This window comes from Camellia sinensis, chromosome 12 (genome assembly GCF_055761805.1).
Source record: "Camellia sinensis isolate YWXY chromosome 12, ASM5576180v1, whole genome shotgun sequence".
NCBI classification, from domain to species: domain Eukaryota; kingdom Viridiplantae; phylum Streptophyta; class Magnoliopsida; order Ericales; family Theaceae; genus Camellia; species Camellia sinensis.
The window spans coordinates 127,847,477-127,867,292 of record NC_138972.1 but is presented as its reverse complement, the minus strand read 5'-3'; the positions used below and the strand labels follow the sequence as shown (position 1 = coordinate 127,867,292).

General features: G+C 35.4%; 3 protein-coding genes across 3 annotated transcripts; 2 read left to right on the top strand and 1 right to left on the bottom strand.

The window, feature by feature from the left end:
• The first annotated feature begins 519 nt into the window (after positions 1–519).
• Positions 520–4,788, top strand: LOC114312258 (uncharacterized). Its single transcript, XM_028258467.2, has 2 exons — positions 520–1,280; positions 4,376–4,788. The coding sequence occupies exons 1-2, from the start codon at positions 612–614 to the stop codon at positions 4,532–4,534; spliced, it is 828 nt and encodes a 275-aa protein (XP_028114268.1). The 5' UTR covers positions 520–611; the 3' UTR covers positions 4,535–4,788.
• A 3,686-nt stretch (positions 4,789–8,474) lies between these two features.
• Positions 8,475–13,717, bottom strand: LOC114312259 (sulfite reductase 1 [ferredoxin], chloroplastic). The gene is made up of 8 exons (XM_028258468.2): positions 13,325–13,717; positions 11,614–12,396; positions 11,229–11,525; positions 10,601–10,798; positions 9,742–9,876; positions 9,500–9,616; positions 9,219–9,377; positions 8,475–8,982 (listed from the first exon to the last, which is right to left on the bottom strand). The coding sequence occupies exons 1-8, from the start codon at positions 13,490–13,492 to the stop codon at positions 8,776–8,778; spliced, it is 2,064 nt and encodes a 687-aa protein (XP_028114269.2). The 5' UTR covers positions 13,493–13,717; the 3' UTR covers positions 8,475–8,775.
• Positions 13,718–17,103: 3,386 nt separating this feature from the next.
• On the top strand, positions 17,104–17,586 carry LOC114312281 (uncharacterized). The gene has a single exon (XM_028258496.2). It carries the CDS (start codon positions 17,104–17,106, stop codon positions 17,584–17,586), a length of 483 nt encoding a protein of 160 aa, XP_028114297.2.
• Positions 17,587–19,816: the final 2,230 nt, after the last annotated feature.

Sequence of the window (19,816 nt, the reverse complement as noted above, 5' to 3'; positions counted from 1 at the left end):
AATTAAAATTGATTCTTCATTTGGGAACAAGGATATAAGCTGTTTTTTAACTTTTTTTAAGAAAAAGTCAAAAACAAGCTTTTTTAAACAAAAAATCATTTAGGTTGACACCAAAATGCCTTCCGGTGATAGTAAAATTGCAATTTCACAAAATTGTATGGGATGATATGGTCAATTTATCCATTTTCTAGTGTTGTGACACCATAAACAAATAATATTGAAAAAGGCAAAATAATAACTTTTTTTTCCATATTGCCAAATAATTTTGTGAATAAACAAAACAAAAAAACTTAAATATAAGCAAAAAAAACAGGTTATATCCAAATTCTCAAAATAGGCCAATGTTTTTTTTTTACATCTTACCACTAAAATGTAATTTTTGCTAAATGGGAAGGCCAGACCAAGTTTGGGCCCAAATTATTAATTGACTTGTGTGTTCATCCAAGCCCAACCCAATCCAAACATTGGGCCTCACGATCCATATTAAAAAACGGGTCGTATCCATTTCTTGCTCATCACCCTGGTACACAAAGCCCTAACCCTAACCCTAACCCTAACCCTAAACTATATATACACTCACTCACTCACTCGTTTCTTCAAAATCACCAACCATGGCGGAGAGAGGCGGAGGTGAGAGAGGCGGTTTCGGGCGAGGCTTCGGCGGCGGAGACAGAGGCAGAGGCCGCGGCGGTGACCGCGGCCGAGGCCGCCGTCGTGGCCCCCGGCGCGAAGAAGAAGAGAAATGGGTTCCAGTCACCAAACTGGGCCGCCTCGTCAAAGACGGCAAGATCCGAAGCTTGGAGCAAATCTACCTCCACTCTCTCCCCATCAAGGAACACCAAATCATCGATACCCTAGTCGGTCCATCTCTCAAAGACGAGGTCATGAAGATCATGCCGGTCCAGAAACAGACTCGGGCCGGCCAGAGAACCCGGTTCAAGGCCTTCGTGGTCGTCGGAGATGGGAATGGGCATGTGGGTCTGGGCGTCAAGTGTAGCAAGGAGGTTGCGACGGCGATTCGAGGAGGGATAATATTGGCGAAGCTGTCGGTGATTCCGGTGAGGAGAGGGTATTGGGGGAACAAGATTGGGAAGCCGCATACGGTGCCGTGTAAGGTTACGGGGAAATGTGGGTCAGTGACGGTGAGGATGGTGCCGGCGCCGAGAGGGGCTGGGATTGTGGCGGCTAGGGTTCCCAAGAAGGTGCTGCAGTTTGCTGGGATTGAGGATGTCTTTACTTCCTCTCGTGGGTCTACCAAAACTCTTGGGAATTTTGTCAAGGTTGGGTTTTTTTTTTTTTTCCCTTGCTATTACATTTTGATGGTATATACATTATTATTATTATTATTATTATTTTTGATAATCTGTTGAATCTATTTTTTTTTGATAATTTGATCAACAGGGAAGAAGGGTTGAATCTTTTCTTTTTTTTTTTAAATAATCTGATCAAGGGGAAGATGGATGAATCTGATAAGGCTCCTATTGGCAGGCTGATTTGGACTAATTTAGTCATATACAAAATTAGTTATTTTAGCTAAATAAGATAAAATGGTATACTCAAATAATAATTATTTCATTTTTTATATCATAAAAGTAAAAAAAAAAAAAAAAAAAGCCAAAAAGTCTATCCTAAATGAGACTTCTTAGCCGAGGCTAAAAAGTTTAAAAAATTAAAAAGTCAAAAAAATCAACCTACATCTCAAACAAAGGCTTGAGCATCTCCAACATTTTTTTTTTTTTCAATCAAATTTGATTTCAAATTTTTATAAAAAACTTGATTTGATATCAACTATTTTAATCCTTTATTCAAATTTTCATTAGAATCTTTTTAAAACTTCCTCTCTCATCCCAAATTTATCTTTGGAAAAATTACAAAAAAAAAAAAAAAAATCAGGGTTTTGTGTGTTTTTCAAATTAAACCCCATAATTTTAATTTTGACAAATTAAATCATGGAGTTTCTTCTGTGTTTTAATGTGAACCCTCGGTCTATGTCCGTTTGATTGAACTAACAGAATCTGGTCAAAATTCTTAGATTCAAGCACACATGTTCAAACACTTGTATCTCTCTCGTCATAATTCTGTTTCGCCTCATTTTTGCGTCGTTGGATTCACTTCATTGTCTAGTTTCCATTCCATCCCTCATATGCCTTGTTCCACCTCTTTTTGTGTGCCGTTGGAACTCCGAAAGTTGGAAAAAAATAAGAATTTTCTCTCGGGAAAATTTCAGATTTAAACACATATGTTCAAGCACTTGTATCTCTTTTGTCGTAATTCCGTTTTGTCTTATTTTTACGTCTTTGGATTTACCTCATGGCCTAGTTTTTGTTTTACCCCTTATAAGTCTTGTTCCACCTCTTTTTGCATACTGTCGGAGCTTTGAAAGTTTGCTAAAAATAAGATTTTTCTTTCTTTGGACAAAATCTTCATATTCAAACCAACATATTCAAGCACGTATATCTCTCTCATCGTAACTCTGTTTTGTTTCATTTTTGCTTCGTTGGATTCACCTCATGACCTAATTTTCATTTCACTCCCTCGTGCGCCTTATTCCATCTCTTTTTATATGCTGTCTAAGTTCCAAAAGTTGGTAAAAAATATTTTTTTTTTCCTCTATTTTCTATCTCTATGCTTATTCCTTCCTACTTTCTTTTCACAATTATTCTCTTTTTTTCTTTTCCTTCATGGCCCTTCCACCAAGCTCGTGGTGGCCATCGAACCTCCGACGGTGGCAGCGTCGTCGAGTATGAATATATATGACTTACAAGAACGGAAAGAAGCATAAGAGTCGGGGAAGGGCCATGAAGGAAGAGGAAAAGAGAGAATAATTGTGGAAAAGAATTAGGGAGGAAGAAGTATGGAGATATAAGATAGACGAAAAAAAAAAAAATTCTTATTTTTGGTCAACTTTCGGAGCTTCGACAATATGCAAAAAGAGATGGAACAAGGCTTATGAGGGGTGAAATGAAAACTAGACCATAAGGTGAATCTAAAGACGCAAAAATGAGGCAAAGTAAAGCTACGACGAAAGAGATACAAGTTTTTGGACATGTATGTTTAAATCTGAAAATTTTCCTAAGAGAGAAAAATCTTTTTTTTTTTCCAACTTTTGGAGTTCCAACGGCACACAAAAAGAGGTAGAACGAGGCATATGAGGCATGGAATGAAAATTAGGCAATGAGGTGAATCCAACAAACGCAAAAATGAGACAAAACGGAGTTACGACGAGGAAAATACAAATGTTTGAACATGTGTGCTTGAATCTGAGAATTTTTTCTAGATTCCGTTAGTTTGATCAAACGGATATAGACAGAAGGTTCATATTGAAATACGAAAGAAACGCCAGTGTTTAATTTGTCAAAATTGAAACTATGGGGTTTGATTTGAAAAACATGCAAAACCCTAGGGTTTTTTTTGTAATTTTTCCTTTATTTTTTCTATCAAATTTAATGATTTTTTTTTATCTTCAATGCTTTATCTTTTTTAATTTGATGATGAAGATTAGATGAGGTTTTCAATTTGATAAAAAAGATTACTCTTTTTTGATTTGATGAACAATTAATGAAATGATTAGAGATGATTTTTTTGAACTTTTTTATCAAATTTAAATTTGATGAAGGAAAATGTGAAGGATTGGAGATGGTCTAAGGTGTTCATATTTAAGTTAACTTTGGATTGAGGTTGTGTTTGGATAAAAGATTTGACCAGATTTGTTGATGGAAACGAAAATGATAAAGGAGGAAAAGCGATCATTTTTCGTGGGAAAGTGAAAAAAATAAATAAATTAACTTTTCTCTTCTTTTTTACTTTTCCTTCATAAATCTCTAATCAAATTCTTGATCCAAACAAAAACTTAAACAGATAAAGTTGGAATTGTACCTGTTGAACCTAATCTTGGTATATGTTTGAGCTTATGAATTGTTTTGGTTTTGTTGTTGGGTGACCTTTTTTTTTTTTTGAGCTGCTTGTTGTTGGGTAACCTAACAGATAGTTTGTGCATTGACTGCTGTTTCAAGTAGATTGGTAAACTCAATTAGTGATTTTTGGAGATAATTTTGTATATCATTTGTACAACTGCATAAGATTCTATTCATTTTTAGTTGAAAGGATTAATATAATGCTGTTTTTTAAAAAAAAAAATTAAAATTTTATATTATGAATCCTTTGTACTTCAATCAAGCACATGCTTGTGCTTTTCGCCTCGGTTCCAGAAGCCCTTTGTGTTTAAGTGGCCTTCACGCTTTCACCAACATTGTTTCATAGACATGATTGGAGTGATGATTTCTTTAAGTGGCCCTTTGTGTTTAATTTCTTTTTATTTGGTTTTCTGTTGAGGCATAGAATGTATAATGTTATTTCTTTGTATTTGATGATGCAGGCCACTTTTGATTGTCTGTTGAAAACATATGGTTTCTTGACACCTGATTTCTGGAAGGAAACCCGCTTTTCAAGATCCCCGTTTCAAGAATATACGGATTTCTTGGGAAAGCCTACGAAGCCCCTCATAATTGATGATGCAGAGAAACTAGACGCTTAAGGAGGATTTATGGGTGCATATGAGGTTGAGTAATAGTTCCAAGAGCTGATATGATTTGGTTCTGTAGGTTATCAGGAAACTAAGCATGTTCTGTGGGAGCTGATTTGATTTGCCTTTTTTGGTTGTCAAAACAATAAGCATGTTCTCTTTTTCATAAATTTTATTTAATATTGTTAGTGTTTTTTCTCTGAACAATTTGGATTTGCTTGCAATTGAATGAGGAAAGTTTTGTGCTTTCTTAGTTGCTTTGTCTACTTTCAATGGCAATGTCAATTTGTTGTGTCGTATATTTTTGTCATGTAGATATGGCAGAATCGCATTTTGGATTTCTAGTAAAATGTACTTATATAGGCAGCAGCATATACTTGGGTTGGAATGGCAATGTTTTTACATGTACAAAAAATTCCGCACATAGAACACACCAATGTCTCACAAAATTTTTGCAATTATTGATACAAACATTTTTTGTGACATTGGTGCATTTTTTGCTATGCTTGTATTTACTTCTACTATATTTGCTTGTGAGGCTTTAGAATGTCCTTGTGCAAGCTTGCAAGGGTTAAGGTGGCAATGAGAGGCTCTCTAACTTTCTTGTGTAAAATTGAGAGATTGAAACCTAGAAATTACATGAAATTTTGAAATGCTTCTTTTCTGCAATGTTGTTAAAGAAAGCAACAAAACCATTTTTGAGTTGTGTAATGCCTTTATAATTTATTATTTTTTTTAAAAAAAATTATAATCTTTGATGCATTGTGAGTTTTTTTTTTTTCTTCAACTTTTTGCTTTAATTTTTACTAGCATATCACTCGTGCTATGTACGGATTGTGTTTACAATTATCTATATATGTGAATTGCGATTTTTAAATGTCTTTTTTTTTTTTTAAATGCCTTCTTTTTCTTCCCTTTTTTATATTATATTAAAGTTTAATATTTTGATAATAATCATATATATGTTAGACTTTTCAAGGAATTAAATATCTTTTTTTTTATTATATTATATTAAAGTTTAATATTTTGATAATAATCATATGTGTTGGACTTTTCAAGAAATTTTTTTTATGCTTATTCTTAATGCATTGAAGTGTTATTATGAGGGATAATAATCATATGTATTGGGACTTTTCAAGAAATTCATGTGTTGGATGTCAAAGAATTTTTTTTAAGCTTTTTCTTAATGCATTAAAGTGTTATTATGAGGGTAAGATTTGGGGGTTGAGAGAAGTTAATAAATGCTAAGTTTTTTTTTTTAAAAATTAAAAAATCAAAAAAATTAGATTGAAAGATTGGAGTTCTCAAAAGGCTCGGGGTTAAAAATCTCTTTTCACTTAATATATAGTATAGATTCCGGTGTTTTCATTTTATTTTCACTGTCATTGTTGTACTTCTGTTGCGGTCTGCTTGCTGGGCTCAGGTTTTCAAATTGGGCTGAATTGCAACACAAATTATATAGTTTGCGACACCCATTAGGGGTTGAAGTTTATGGACGTAACACTGAAGCCAATGGCAGTGGATGAATATGATTTTTATTTTGGGTGAATTACACTAATATTTTTGTAGTTTGGGATTTGTATCACTTTAATATTTAACTTTTCAATTGTGATACATTTGATCTTAAATTTTGAATCTTGTTTCAAATAGGAACAATCAAAGATATCATTACTTAATTTCAAGGGTAAAATTGTCAATTTAATAAAATATAAATTAATTTGACAAAAATAAATGTCAAAAAAATATTTTTAAATTTTTAAAAAATTATTTGTACCAACCAAAGGTAAAATTATATAAAATTGATAAATCTTTTAGACATTTTTTTTTCCAAATTAGTTTTTATTATGTATTGGATGATGATCATATAATAGGTAGTTGTTAGGATTTTAATGTATAATCGACATATTTATATGAATTATTTTTAGTTTTGAATTTTTTAATTTAATAGATTAGTTTAATAATGATATCAAAGTTGCCGTCATATTTGAATTTTAAAACAATAAAAACTAATTTAATGAAAATAAAAACAACCACCCATTGCATGATTTTCATCCAAACACATAATAAAAATTAATTTGATAAATAAATAAATAAATAAATGTTTAAGAGATTTATCAATTTTACATGATTTTATCTTTGATTGGTAAAAATAATTATTTAAAATTTTAAAAATATTTTTTTAACATTTATTTTTGTCAAATTAGTTTAAATTTTATCAAATTAACAATTTTACTCTTAAAATTAAATAATGATATATTGAATTATCCTTATTTAAAACAAGATTTAAAATTTCGAGTTAAATATATCACAATTAAAAAATTAAAAATTAAAATGACACAAACTCCAAATTATAAAACTATTAGTGTAATTGGCCTTTTGATTTTCTAAATTTTTTTTGAATATTGAAAACCATCAATTCTTGCCAAGATAAAGTTCCAAGTGGCAAAAACCCATTTGCCAAAACATTCTTTGTGATAAGGATATGGATAGCATTTGTAACAAGCACCCTTATATGCACTTTTAGCTGACATTAAACTAAGCCCTATTCAAAGCTCAAAAAACAAAAACAAACCAAACCAGTCTGTAGAGAAAAGAAATGGCTTCCATAACAATGACAGCAGCCTCCTTCCACAGCGTAGCCACCACCAAACCGCCCTCAACCACCGGCCAGGGCGGCCGGAGGCGGGGGGTTATAATGGCCAAGGCCTCAAAGGTGAGTGAAAGTGTGAGTTTCAAGAATGAGAGCAATGAAAACAACAACAGCAGCAGTGCTGGGAGGAGGGATCTGGTGTTTGCAGCTGCAGCTGCTGCAGTGTGGTCGGTGGTGAAAGTAGCCGTGGCGGATGAGCCGCAGCGGGGGACTCCAGAAGCTAAGAAGAAGTATGCACCGGTCTGTGTTACAATGCCCACCGCTCGCATCTGCCGCAAGTGAAGTGAGGGAGCATTTTTTATTGTCATGGTGCTTCTGTTTGTTGGTCTATGGTGGTCCATGTAAAAAAAATAAAAAATAAATAAAAAATAAAAAATTGATGATTTCTATTGTAATTTATCCTCTTGATTGTTATCCCCATTTTAAACATCTTAGACTTGGATTTCTGTGCATTTAAACAATCTAAATTATTATATACGGTGGTACTACATGCACTTTATTAGTATTATGACATTATTACTCACCCTACCTATTATACAAACGGTTGTGCTACATGCATCAATTAATATACATACTAGTGTATCAATTAGTGTTATGCTATTATTATTGACCTCACCTATTATACAAATATAAATACCCAAAACCTCTAAAATTAAGCTATATCATCTGTTAGTATGTTAGTTAGTACATTAATTTGTACATATAGCATTATTCTTATACAAATTACAAATATCTAAAATTTCTAAAATTATAACACATCATTTGTTAGTACACTAATTAATGCATATAACATTATTCTATTATATATATATATATATATCAGACATACAGCTACAAGAAGCTTACACTCCATTTTCTTTTTTTCTTTTTCTTTTTTGGTCTTTGATACAATGAAAAATTCAAATCAATGAAAAAAGATTTCTGTGCTTAACAAAAAAATTAACTAAAATCGACTAGTCTGTGCAAGAAACGTTTTTCGCTTTTTAAACCACCAGCACACAACTACCGTTTTTTTTTACTATGGCTCTTCAAGCCTGAAAAAATGAAAAGGGACATACATTTCAAGCCATGGACCATATAGATGCCCCCAAAAGAATTGAAGGATGCTCTTTAATGCAAATTGTGTTCAAGTGATATCAATCAAAATGTCAAATGTGGATCCTGATTTGAGGAACAAATGGTAACAAGATAGATATAACGAGTGTGATAAGACTTAAAACTCTATCTTTTGCAGTTTAGAGATCTTATATATCATATTAGGTCACTAATTGCTCCAAAACTTTCAGTAGAGAAGAAATGAGCTCAACAAGATATATCAAGCTAATATGGAGGAATTATTGTTTCAGTGGTGAGTAAAGCGATCAAGCTTATCTACACGTCTGGTCCGATCATATAAATAGAAAACTTAGAAAATAAAATACAAAATCCATGTCTAGTTACACTAAAACACACACCTAAACTAGGTACAAAAGGCTGCTAAATCCAATCTCCACTATTTTCAGCTGTTACCGAGTGGTAACAGTAGAGAATCGACTCTTACCTTTCCTCACATTCACCATTTTGCAAGTCAATAGCAAAATTGGCGATAGACTTTTCTCATGGTTTATTCACTCTTGCCATTTTGTTGGGAAGCAACAAAATTGCGAATGACTTCCATAGCTAATTGATGAGCATTCTTGTTTTGAACCCTTGCTAGTTCATCCACAGCCTCGTATGTCTCCCTATCAGCAAATAGTTTCAGGTTGAATCGAGAAGATGACTCCACTGGACCTTCCCATTTGTCAACCAATTCCTGGAGTTTATCAAATCCCTGATACAAACAAACCAAATCTACATTAAGCTTTTGTTTTGATTTACGGATTTGAAATGAAATAATTCAACACTAATCATTTAAGGAGAGTAGCTCAAATTTAGATTTTGATAGTTTGGATATGGAAATGGATTTTAAGATTGAGTGGAGTACGAAGAAATTAGAGAAAATCCAGCCATCTCTTATACAGGTTGCCCAAATGAAGATAAATTCGGAACTTCAAGTTTATTACTCACCAGGCGGTTTGTGAAGTCACCAAATGATTCTTTTGCTTGTCGCTTCCGCTTCCAATAGTAAAATAAAGGTTCCATAACTTTCTCAAGCTCCTGAACCTTGACCTTGTTCATAAAGGTTCTTGCCAATGAGGTTTGATTCGGTGTTCCCCCAAGCCAAATCTGATTTAACACAAGAACGAATACATTCAGTTTGATTTCACAAATCTCCCAAATGGAATGAGAAGTTTGAGACCCAATAAAAAATCAAAGTTTAAGGACATAGTAGATAGTACTACAAATACCTGATAGCTATTGGGACCATCACCAACCAATCCAAGTTCAGCCATGTAGGGTCTAGCACAACCATTGGGGCAACCAGTTACCCTTATCACTATGGATTCATTATACTTGAGACCAACCTGAAATCACAAAGCCCATGTTCTTTAACAAGCTTTATTAACCCAATCTAAACATAATGTTAATTGGCAACTTTTTTCTAGGAGCTTTGTTGGATTTCTTGAAACTTGTAAATTTGTCAATATACCTTCTCAAACACAGCACGAACCCGCTTAAGGATGTCTGGTATTCCACGCTCAGCTTCAGTTATTGCCAAAGGGCAAAGTGGCAAAGCTGGGCATGCCATTGCAGTTATATTTAGGGGATCTACATACCGAGGATGCTGCCCATAATAAACAGTGATCAAAATAAGCTACATTAGTTCTTCAAAAATTCAGGAAGGTAAAAAAATAAGAAATCAAAAGATAGCTCCTCATAAAAAAAAATACACATACATGTAACTCTAGAGAATATGATCTGAACCAACAAATTCAACAAAAATCTTCAATATATAATAAAGAGAGTAGCAAAAGGAAAGATCCAAAATTGGTCAGTCTCACAGGACACACAAAATTCACATGGGATTATTTACATAATCTGACACAATATAGAAACATTTTATCAACACTAGGTGTGTTGACTGTCAATTGCAATGCAAAGAATTTGAATGGACCATTACAAAGCATAGACTTTGAAATGAACTTGTTCAACATCAGATGAAATAAAGCAATTTTAGATTACCATTGACAGGCTATCTCTACTTTCTGCATCTTTTTGGCTGCCAAGAGAATGAGGGGAAAAAATCTAAAATTCCAAAATTTGTATTCTCCATTAGTTGACTTATTTGATTCATTTCCTCTCCTGCAGCCATGTGCCATCAGCTAATATTCATTTATTTGATTTGATTTCAATTCTTTACTCGGACATTGAACCATGTAGTCATGTTGACATTCAGTGTTACCACAGTAGCTGAAAAACACGTACTCCTTATTGGATAAAAAATTCAGTAAAACTCTCCTAATTCATCACATTCATATGAATGCTAAAGCAAACTCAAGATGTCTTACCAGCAGACCACATTGTGCAAGAGCTGTGGTAATGGGGCGCCTCCATGCTCGACGAATATCACACAAGACAATGTTCTGGTTTGGTGTGATACGCACATTCAAGTTATACTTCTCAATAGTTTCCCTCAATGTCTTCTTCATCACACCCTTAATACGACCATTATCAACATGGAGCCCACAAAATAAACCACCATCACCCTGCCAAAGAAGATTTTAAATGATCATAAATAAAGAGGAAAGAAAAGTCTAGTCATTTTTCAGTAGGTGAGAGAAAAGAATAGTCAAGAGGATAGATCATGAGTAAGGGAACAAACATATAGGAGCTAATCCTGAACAGAGGAAGGCAAAAAGAAAATCCATACAAACAATCATGTGATGAACATCACAAAGTCAAGGAAACATGATAAAAGTTAGATTATTTGCTTCGTCTCTATAGTTCCCTAATTTATCTAGCTATGAGGGGCAACATATGAAAGTAAAAAGTGATTGGTTTGACCGGACATGTATTCTGGAACAAAAAAATAAATAAAAAACTGTAAGGAAGACATCCAATTATAAACAGAGGACTATTAATTATACAACTTATTCACGGGAGCATTAATTATATGCCTCAATAAAAAAAACCAACTTGCTCATGCCATCCCAAATAACTCTTAAATTCCCACTCAGGTAATTCACGGCAAGGCTCAAACTTCTTTCCATAATACTGTTCAGCAACAGTTCTAAACTTCTCAATCCCCCATGAGCTGATCAAGTATTTCATTCTACTATACTTGCGGTCATCCCTTCTCCCATTTTCTCGTTGTGTAACAACAATAGCTTTCACAGCATACAATATATCCTCCTTTGGTACATATCCCAATGGCTCTGCCAGACGGGCAAATGTAGTTTCCAGTCTGTGCGTTCTTCCCATACCACCACCAACCTGCAACAGAAAGGATAAACGACTTAAAATCTATATCCCTAAGACATTAGAAGAAGAGAAGTGTAAAGAAAAAGATTGTAAATCTCACATAAATGTTGAAACCCTGAGGTTCCCCATTATCATTGGAGACAACCACAACACCAACGTCATTCGTGAGAATATCTACTGAGTTATCTGTTGGCACAGTAACTGCAACTTTGAATTTCCTTGGCAAGAACTGTGTTCCATAAATAGGCTCTGGTGAATCGGGAAAATTTGTCCCATGGGAATTATCATTGCGTGCCTTCACTACTTCAAGAGGTTCTGCAGACATAATTCTCTCTCCATCCACCCACATATCATAATAAAAACCAGACTGAGGAGTTAGAAGCGCAGCAATATTTTCTGCAGTCTCCTGTGCAAAAAGGTAATCTTTTCTAGCAAGTGGTGCAGCTGGAGCAAGAACATTTCTATTGAGATCACCACACGCACCAAGAGTTGAACCCATGTTTCTAATGATGGTACTCATTACTGTCTTGAGGTCCTTCTTCAAAACTCCATGGAGCTGAAATGTTTGTCTGGTAGTCAAACGGAGTGTTCCAATACCAAACTGATCAGCAAGATCATCCATGGCCAAGTAGAGTTTGTTTGAAACCTTTCCGCAAGGATTTTTTGTACGAAGCATAAATGAGTAAGACTTTGTACCACGTTCATCCCTGTTGGTCTGTTGATAGCTTCCATGGAACTTGATCATTTGCGTAGCAGCCTCATTTATATTTGGGGTATCCGTTAAGAGCTCCTCATTAAGAGGGTATCTAATGAAGTTACTTTGTTCTTTGAAAATTTCCACTTTGCTACGCTTAGGCCCAGTGGAAGTATCTGGCTTGACTGGCTGCAAAGATATTATACAATAATTAGAAAAGAACAAGGTGCCTACAAAATATTTTATGCTAATTGTAATTCAACATCTCAATATAAGCTGAAACTCCACCATTTCTTTGAACTAAAAGTAACATAAAGCCCTATCTCCAGTTTTTTTACAAAGATGAAAAGGGTCAAATAAAGGTATGTTATACGAGTTTCAACATAAATATTTTGACCTACTTTACTGATTTTTCATCCATATAAATACTGAAATAGTAGTGCACAAGTCTTTCTTACTGCCATTCTAGTCTTAACATTGTGTGCGTGCACACACGTGTGAGAGAGAGAGACAGGAGGTTATTTGTCTTTGCATGGAAAAGTGACTTATAATTGGACCCCTGTTCAGAAAATTAAGAGGCAGATTTGGTTGTTTAGATCATTCCTCAGTTCAAGATGTACATGTACCTTTGGTAGCCCCCAAAGGTTCTCATATCCCATTAGCTTTTTCAAGAAAGATAATCTGTCATTCCCTCTTTGCATTTCTCCTTATATTTCTTAGAAAAATTACATTTCTTATTGTACTTTTATCATAAAAATAATTAAATAAAAAAGACAAACCCAACCAATCTAAGATCAAATAGCATAAACCAGGTGATAGCAATTTTTCCAGAATTTAACAAGTGCTCTATAAATGGGCAATCAGTGAAGGATCAACTTTAAAACTCTTAAAACTTAGCAATGCTAGCCTAGAATCATTTTCTCTTCATTTTTGCCAGCAAAAAACATAATTTGGTACATATAAACAAGATTACTATTAACATTATTTCAACTGTCCTAATTTTCTCGGAAAATAGAAAAGAAAAAAAATCACTTCAGCGAAGTATTACCATCCACATATATATAAGTTCACAATGAACAGACTGAAGAAGTGCTTCTTTTTTTTTTATTATTGTTACCGTTGAAACAGCTCTGATGATCGGAGGATTGAAAGTCGAAGCCGAGAAGAAATGAATGCGCTTGTTCAAGAGCAGTGAATGCGAAGACCTCAGGCCGTTAAACTTCTGAATTTGAACCTTCGAGTCCCTCGCCATTGCGGTGTGCGAAGCTCCGATCGATGTCGTCATCGACGAAAGAGAAGACGAAACCCTAGAAGTCAGCTAGTGAAGTACAGAGAAGAGAGAGAGAGAGAAAGAGAGTAGCAGATTCGAGAATTTTTGGTGGCGGAAGAAGAAAAAATTATTTGGTGCTTCAGCGGCGTCACGTGGCGATGCTACTCACCAATCAAATTTATTTTTTCGTATATTTTAATCATTTAACTCAAAATTGTGATTTTATCTCTTCCACCAATCACAACATCCTTAATTGTCGTTTGGGATATGAGATTTTTTGACTAAATTAATTATAATAAAATAAAATATTACATTTAAATAATAATTATTTTATTTTATTTTTCATAAAAATTAAAAAAATCAACCTACACAAATCTTTTATCCGGACCTAAAATAGTCATAAAGCAAACCCAACTTCCAAAAAGAAGCTTTAGGGCCCCGTCTGACGATGTCCCAGAATTAGCCAGTAACTTCTCCCCCAGGGTCAAGTGCCTGACACGAGCTGTTTTTTTTTTTAATAAGTAAAGTAAAACTTTTTGTTTGATTTTTTGAAAATAAAAATCAGATTTTTATTCAAAATTTTGTTTATTTTTTAGTGGGTTTTTTTGTTTTGTTTTATATATTAGACATTTTTTTTAATTTTTTATATGCATCTAAATTAAGTATATCTATAAAAATAAATAATAATAATTATTAATTAAACTATTAAAATATTTCACAAAATATAAACTAAATAGATGTACAAATAATTTTTCAAAATTTAAATCAATCGATTATTTTTACAAAAATGCTTTAGAGCTCTAATATAGGAGCTCTAATAGCTCTAATGGGGATGTGGGACCCCTTCTGATGTGATGTTTGTGCCTTGCCTTGGTTTTTTTTTTTTTTTATTGCTTGGACACATCACTAGAGCTCAAATTAGAGTTCTAGATTTAGAGCTCTCTAACATCTCCCTTATTTTTAATCCAAAATCTAGACGATCTTTGAATTTGTGAAATTTTCCACCAGTTTTAATGATTACAATCATTTATCATGGACTATTTTGTGAAATTGTGTGTATATATTATTTATAATATATATATATATATTGATATGATAAATAAATTAGATTTTTTTTATTATATTTATTTCTAGAGTAATATTAGAGGTTCACAATTTAAATTTCTATATTTTATCTATAATAATGTGACAAAATAGATAGGTTCTACACAATTAAATATATAATAAATAAAAAAATGACATATATTTTATCATATCAATGTGGATCAAATTATAAAAGATTTTATTTTATTTTATTTTTTTAATTTTAAACAATTTTCTTATTTTTAGGTGTCGTTTGGGAGAGTTCATTTGGGCTCTTTTGGCTCTTTGAGTCACAAAAGACAGAATAGACTATTTGAGCCACAGCAGACAAAACATCACATCTAACTCATAATCATTACTCTCTTCTCTCACAAAAAAAGTCAAAAAAGTTAAAAAAGCTAAAAAATCAAAAAATCAACCCACTTCCCAAACGGAGGCTTAGCCTCCGTTTGGGAAGTGGGTTGGCTTTTTGGCTTTTTGGCTTTTTGACTATTTTAGCCTGGGCTATTTTAGCCTGGTTTGGGAAGGACTTTTTGATTTTTTGACTTTTTTGACTTTTTTTGTGAGAGAGGATTGTAATGATTATGGGTTGGATTTGATGTTTTGTTTTTTGTGGCTAAAATAGCCTATTTTGTTTTTTGTGGCTATTTTAGCCCCAAACCAAGTTCCCAAACAATGCCTTAATAAGTTTTTTTGTTTTTCTTTTCTCAATGGTATGGGCTGCGGGCCGCGTGGATTAATTTTGTTGGTGGCAGATGCTAAACACCAAGGATCCTCTAGAGTGAAATTTCCCTAAAGTTTCCTAGAGTGCTACATTGTGTGGTTGAGATTTACTGGCAAGTCACATCAGAAAAATTGATGTGACTTGCCAGTAAATCTCAACCACACAATGTAGCACTCTAGGAAACTTTAGAAAAAAATCACTCTAGAAGATCTTTGCTCGATGCTAAAAGCAAATTTGATTACATTGTCTAGTCATAATGGTTCAACATCGACTGTAACCCCGTGGGCTATTCAAGAGGATTTTGATGCTATAGATTTGGGAAATAATTATTTTTTGGTCAAATTTTCTTCTTAGGACGACTGTAACCATATCTACACGGGAGGTCCCTGGGTCATCATGGACCATTACCTTATGATTCGGAAATGGGAGCCTAACTTTAAGGCATCGGAAGCCTTTGAAACCACCACTGCTGTTTGGGTAAGGTTTCCGGAGCTTCCGATTGAGTATTTCCAAGAAAAGGTCCTATACACCATCGCTAAACAGATCAGGAAACTACTCAAAATTGACCTTTCAACGGCCATGGCTACCAGAGGCAAATACGCCAGAGTTTGCATTGAAATGGACCTGAACAAACCCCTCTGCCCCAAGTTTCTTTTAGGTAAGAAAAGCTATAACATTGAATATGAATCCATCCACTCATTTTGCTTCTTCTGTGGCAGGGTGGACCATTGAAGGGAGCTATGCCGATACAAAACAGCACACCAATCCTCACAGGTGCCTCAAGCCACAAACTCGCTGCCGGCCGGTGATGGACTAGCCGTTTCAGAGAACCATTCAACGGCACAATTGCAGACGAATGACAGCCGGTAACGTTCAGAGGACAGTGATGCTGGTTTTGGGCCGTGGATGTTAGTTACCAAAAAGAGCCGAAGGCCCACACCCACTCGGAAGGCCCAGAATAGTGGACATAGCCCAAAATCCAATAGATTTGCTGAATTGGGCAATTCTGCTTATCAGGACGAGGGATCTGGACGAGGTAAAAAAACTAACAGATTGGGCCTTGATAAGGAGGCCTTCTCATCCTTCAATGCTTCGACCCCTTCTGGGCAAGAGATTACCACAGTTAACCAAAGGACTAACCACGCTAAGAACCCCAACCACTTTGAAAGCTTAGGATTACCCCCATTTCAGCCAACACCATATACATCATCCAACCCACGTGCAAATCCAACTTTGAGCTCACCTACCCATAATGATAATGATAACACACAGAAAGAGTTCACTCATACTCTGGAGCCTGAAACTATTACTCCCAAGGATTCTGATAACATATCTCCAGAAATCCCAATGGACGTGATAACTGAAGCCCCCTCCAACTCTCTCCCACCTATACCCCCCTCTTTAAACCAATCCATATCTCTTAGAGAAGGGAAATCAAGAGCTAGAAAACCTCCTGATCCAGACATCAAACATGGAAGAGGAGATGAACCTCCCGGACGTAACAATCAACAAGATGAAAGGCAACAACTTGGGGCTATTGTTAGAGTCAGGGACAGAAGCAATTCACCGAGTAGACACAATCTGGTGGATAGAGCAAATAAGGCTAAAAATCGAACCAGGGTGGAGCAACACAGCCATACCTCCATTCCACTCACTGCAAATGGCATCCATGCGGTCGATCAACCAGGATCATTGTAGGATCCGTAGCCTCCTACCAGGTCTTAAAGCCGATCCTCTGCCATCATTTCCATCCATGGATTCGCTCAAAATCTTGATTTGGAACTGCCGCGGGGCTGGTAATAATACATTTCGACGCAACATGCGTGAACTCCTTCAAATCCACAAACCTAGGATTCTTGTTCTCTTGGAAACGAAAGTCATATTCAGTTCCATGGGAAATTTCTTCAGTAACATGGGTTTCTCCGCAGCTACCATTGTTGACCCAGGTGGAATTTGGTTAATCTGGGACACTGACCAAGCTAACGTTTGTGCATCCGCTGTTACTAATCAGTACATACAAGCCATGGTTCATAAAGAGGACTACGAGGAATGGGCTTTCAACGCGGTGTATGCCAGCCCTAACCCCTCTCTGAGGGAGGCTCTTTGGGAGGAGCTGGAAGACACAGCGAGGAACTTAAACAAGCCTTGGCTTATAGCCGGAGATTTCAATAACTATGCTAACCAGAGTGAGATAAGGAGCTTCTCACACACCCCTAATCAGAATAGAACCCTGAGGTTTATGGAAAGGATCAATAATTGCAATCTCACTGATTTAGGAAGTGTTGGTCCCCGTCTCACATAGACAAACAACCGTCAAGGCCTGGCTAACTCTATGGAGAGGTTGGATCGAGCTATGAGCAATGATCAATGGCGAGCCCTTTTTCCTGAAGGAACTGTGAGGACTCCCCCACGAACCTACTCGGATCATTCTTCACTGGTAGTATACACTCAAGGTATGCATCCCTCTAACCCTTAGAATAGGCCTTTTAGATTTGAAGCGGCTTGGCTTTGCCACCCTAATTTCTCTGAGGTTGTTCATCTTTCTTGGTTAAACAAAGATTTTAAACTCCTTGAAGCTATTGACAATTTTACTCAGAATGTTAAAACCTAGAATAGATAAGTCTTTGGTAACATCTTTAAACGCAAAAGAAATCTTTTGGCCGGTATAGAGGGCATCCAAAAAACTCAAGCTCAGGTCTTTTCTCACAACCTGCATATCCTGGAGAAAAGCCTTATCAAACAATTTAATTCGACCCTTTTTTAGGAAAAGATTCTTTGGTTTCAAAAATCCATAGACAAATGGCTCACTATAGGAGACAATAACACTAGATTCTTCCATATGTCTACCTTAACCAAGCGTAGAAAGCTTAAAATTCATGTGCTAAAAGACGACAATGGTAATTGGATCTCAAACACTAATGAACTCAAAAACCACATCATGGATCATTTTAGTCAGCTTTTCCAATACGAGGAAATTTACCCTGTGGATAAATGGATTAACATTGCTAGAACCTGTTTCACCTCTGAAGATAATAATCGTCTCCTTGCCCCTGTGTCTAACTCTGAAATATGGACAGCCATCAAAACATTAAAGCCTTCTAAGCCCCGGAAAAATATGGACTCCAAGCTATCTTCTACCACAAACACTGGAACACTATTAGCACGTCTGTTTGCCATTTTATCCAAGAGTGCTTTCACTCTAAAAGGGTCCCCAAAGAAATCAATGAAACTCTCATCACTCTTATACCCAAGCTGGATAATCCCGAGTCTTTAAAACAATTTAGACCCATCAATCTTTGCAATGTCATCTATAAATCCATATCCAAAATCATTGTCAACAGACTCAGACCTCTCCCCATTGACCTTATCAGTCCCAACCAGAGCAGTTTTATCCCCGGCAGAACCACCACTGATAATATTATCATAACCCAAGAAATCCTTCATACACTCAGATGTAAAAAAGGTAAGCTTGGTGGCATGATCCTCAAAATTGACCTTGAGAAAGCATATGACCGCATTTCCTGGGATTTCATACATCATACTCTTAAAGAATTCAAGCTAACTCCAGACTGAATCACTCTCATCATGAACTGTGTGACTTCTGTTAATTCTGCTATAATTTGGAATGAGAAAACCTTACCTAACATCAGTGTGGGGAGAGGTCTCAAGCAAGGGGATCCCCTCTCCCCTTATTTGTTTGTCCTTTGCATAGAAAATCTTTCCAACATGATTCGTCTTAAAACTGAAAGTAGAAAATGGAAAGGCCTCAAAGCTTCTAATAACAGCCCCCCCATTTCCCACCTGTTTTTTGCAGATGATTTGATTCTCTTTGCTAAAGCTAATAGAGGTAACTGTAATTGCATTATGGAAGTTCTATCTGAGTTTTGTGACATGTCTGGTCAAAAAATTAATTTTCATAAATCCTATATGTACATTTCCCCCAACATCCCTAGAAGAGAAGCTCTCCCTCTCAGCAATATATGTGGCATCTCTATCACTACTGAACTAGGGAAATACCTGGGTACTCCTCTACTTCACACTAGAGTTAGCAAAAATCATTTACAAGACATTCTTGACAGAATGGCCAAAAAACTATCTGGTTGGAAAGTCAAAAATTTATCTCTTACAGGCAGAGCTACCCTAGCCAAGGCTGCCACTTCTTCCATGCCTAATCATCTAATGCAAACCATGGAAATTCCAAGAAGGGTATGTGACCAAATTGATAAACTAAATAGAAATTTTCTCTGGGGTAATACAGAGGATAGGAAGAAAGTTCATCTTGTTAACTGGCAGCAGGTTTGTAAATCTAAGAGTAATGGGGGCCTTGGTATAAGACAAGCTAGAGTCCAGAATTTAGCTCTCATATCTAAGCTGGGATGGAAATTGACTATTAACTCTGATGAGCTTTGGTGCAAAATTCTAAAAGCCAAATATCTCAAGGACCATTCAGTCTCTAACTGGCCCAACCAAAGAAGAGCATCACACACTTGGAAAAGCATTATCAGGAATGAGGAGGTCCAGGGTAAGAATAT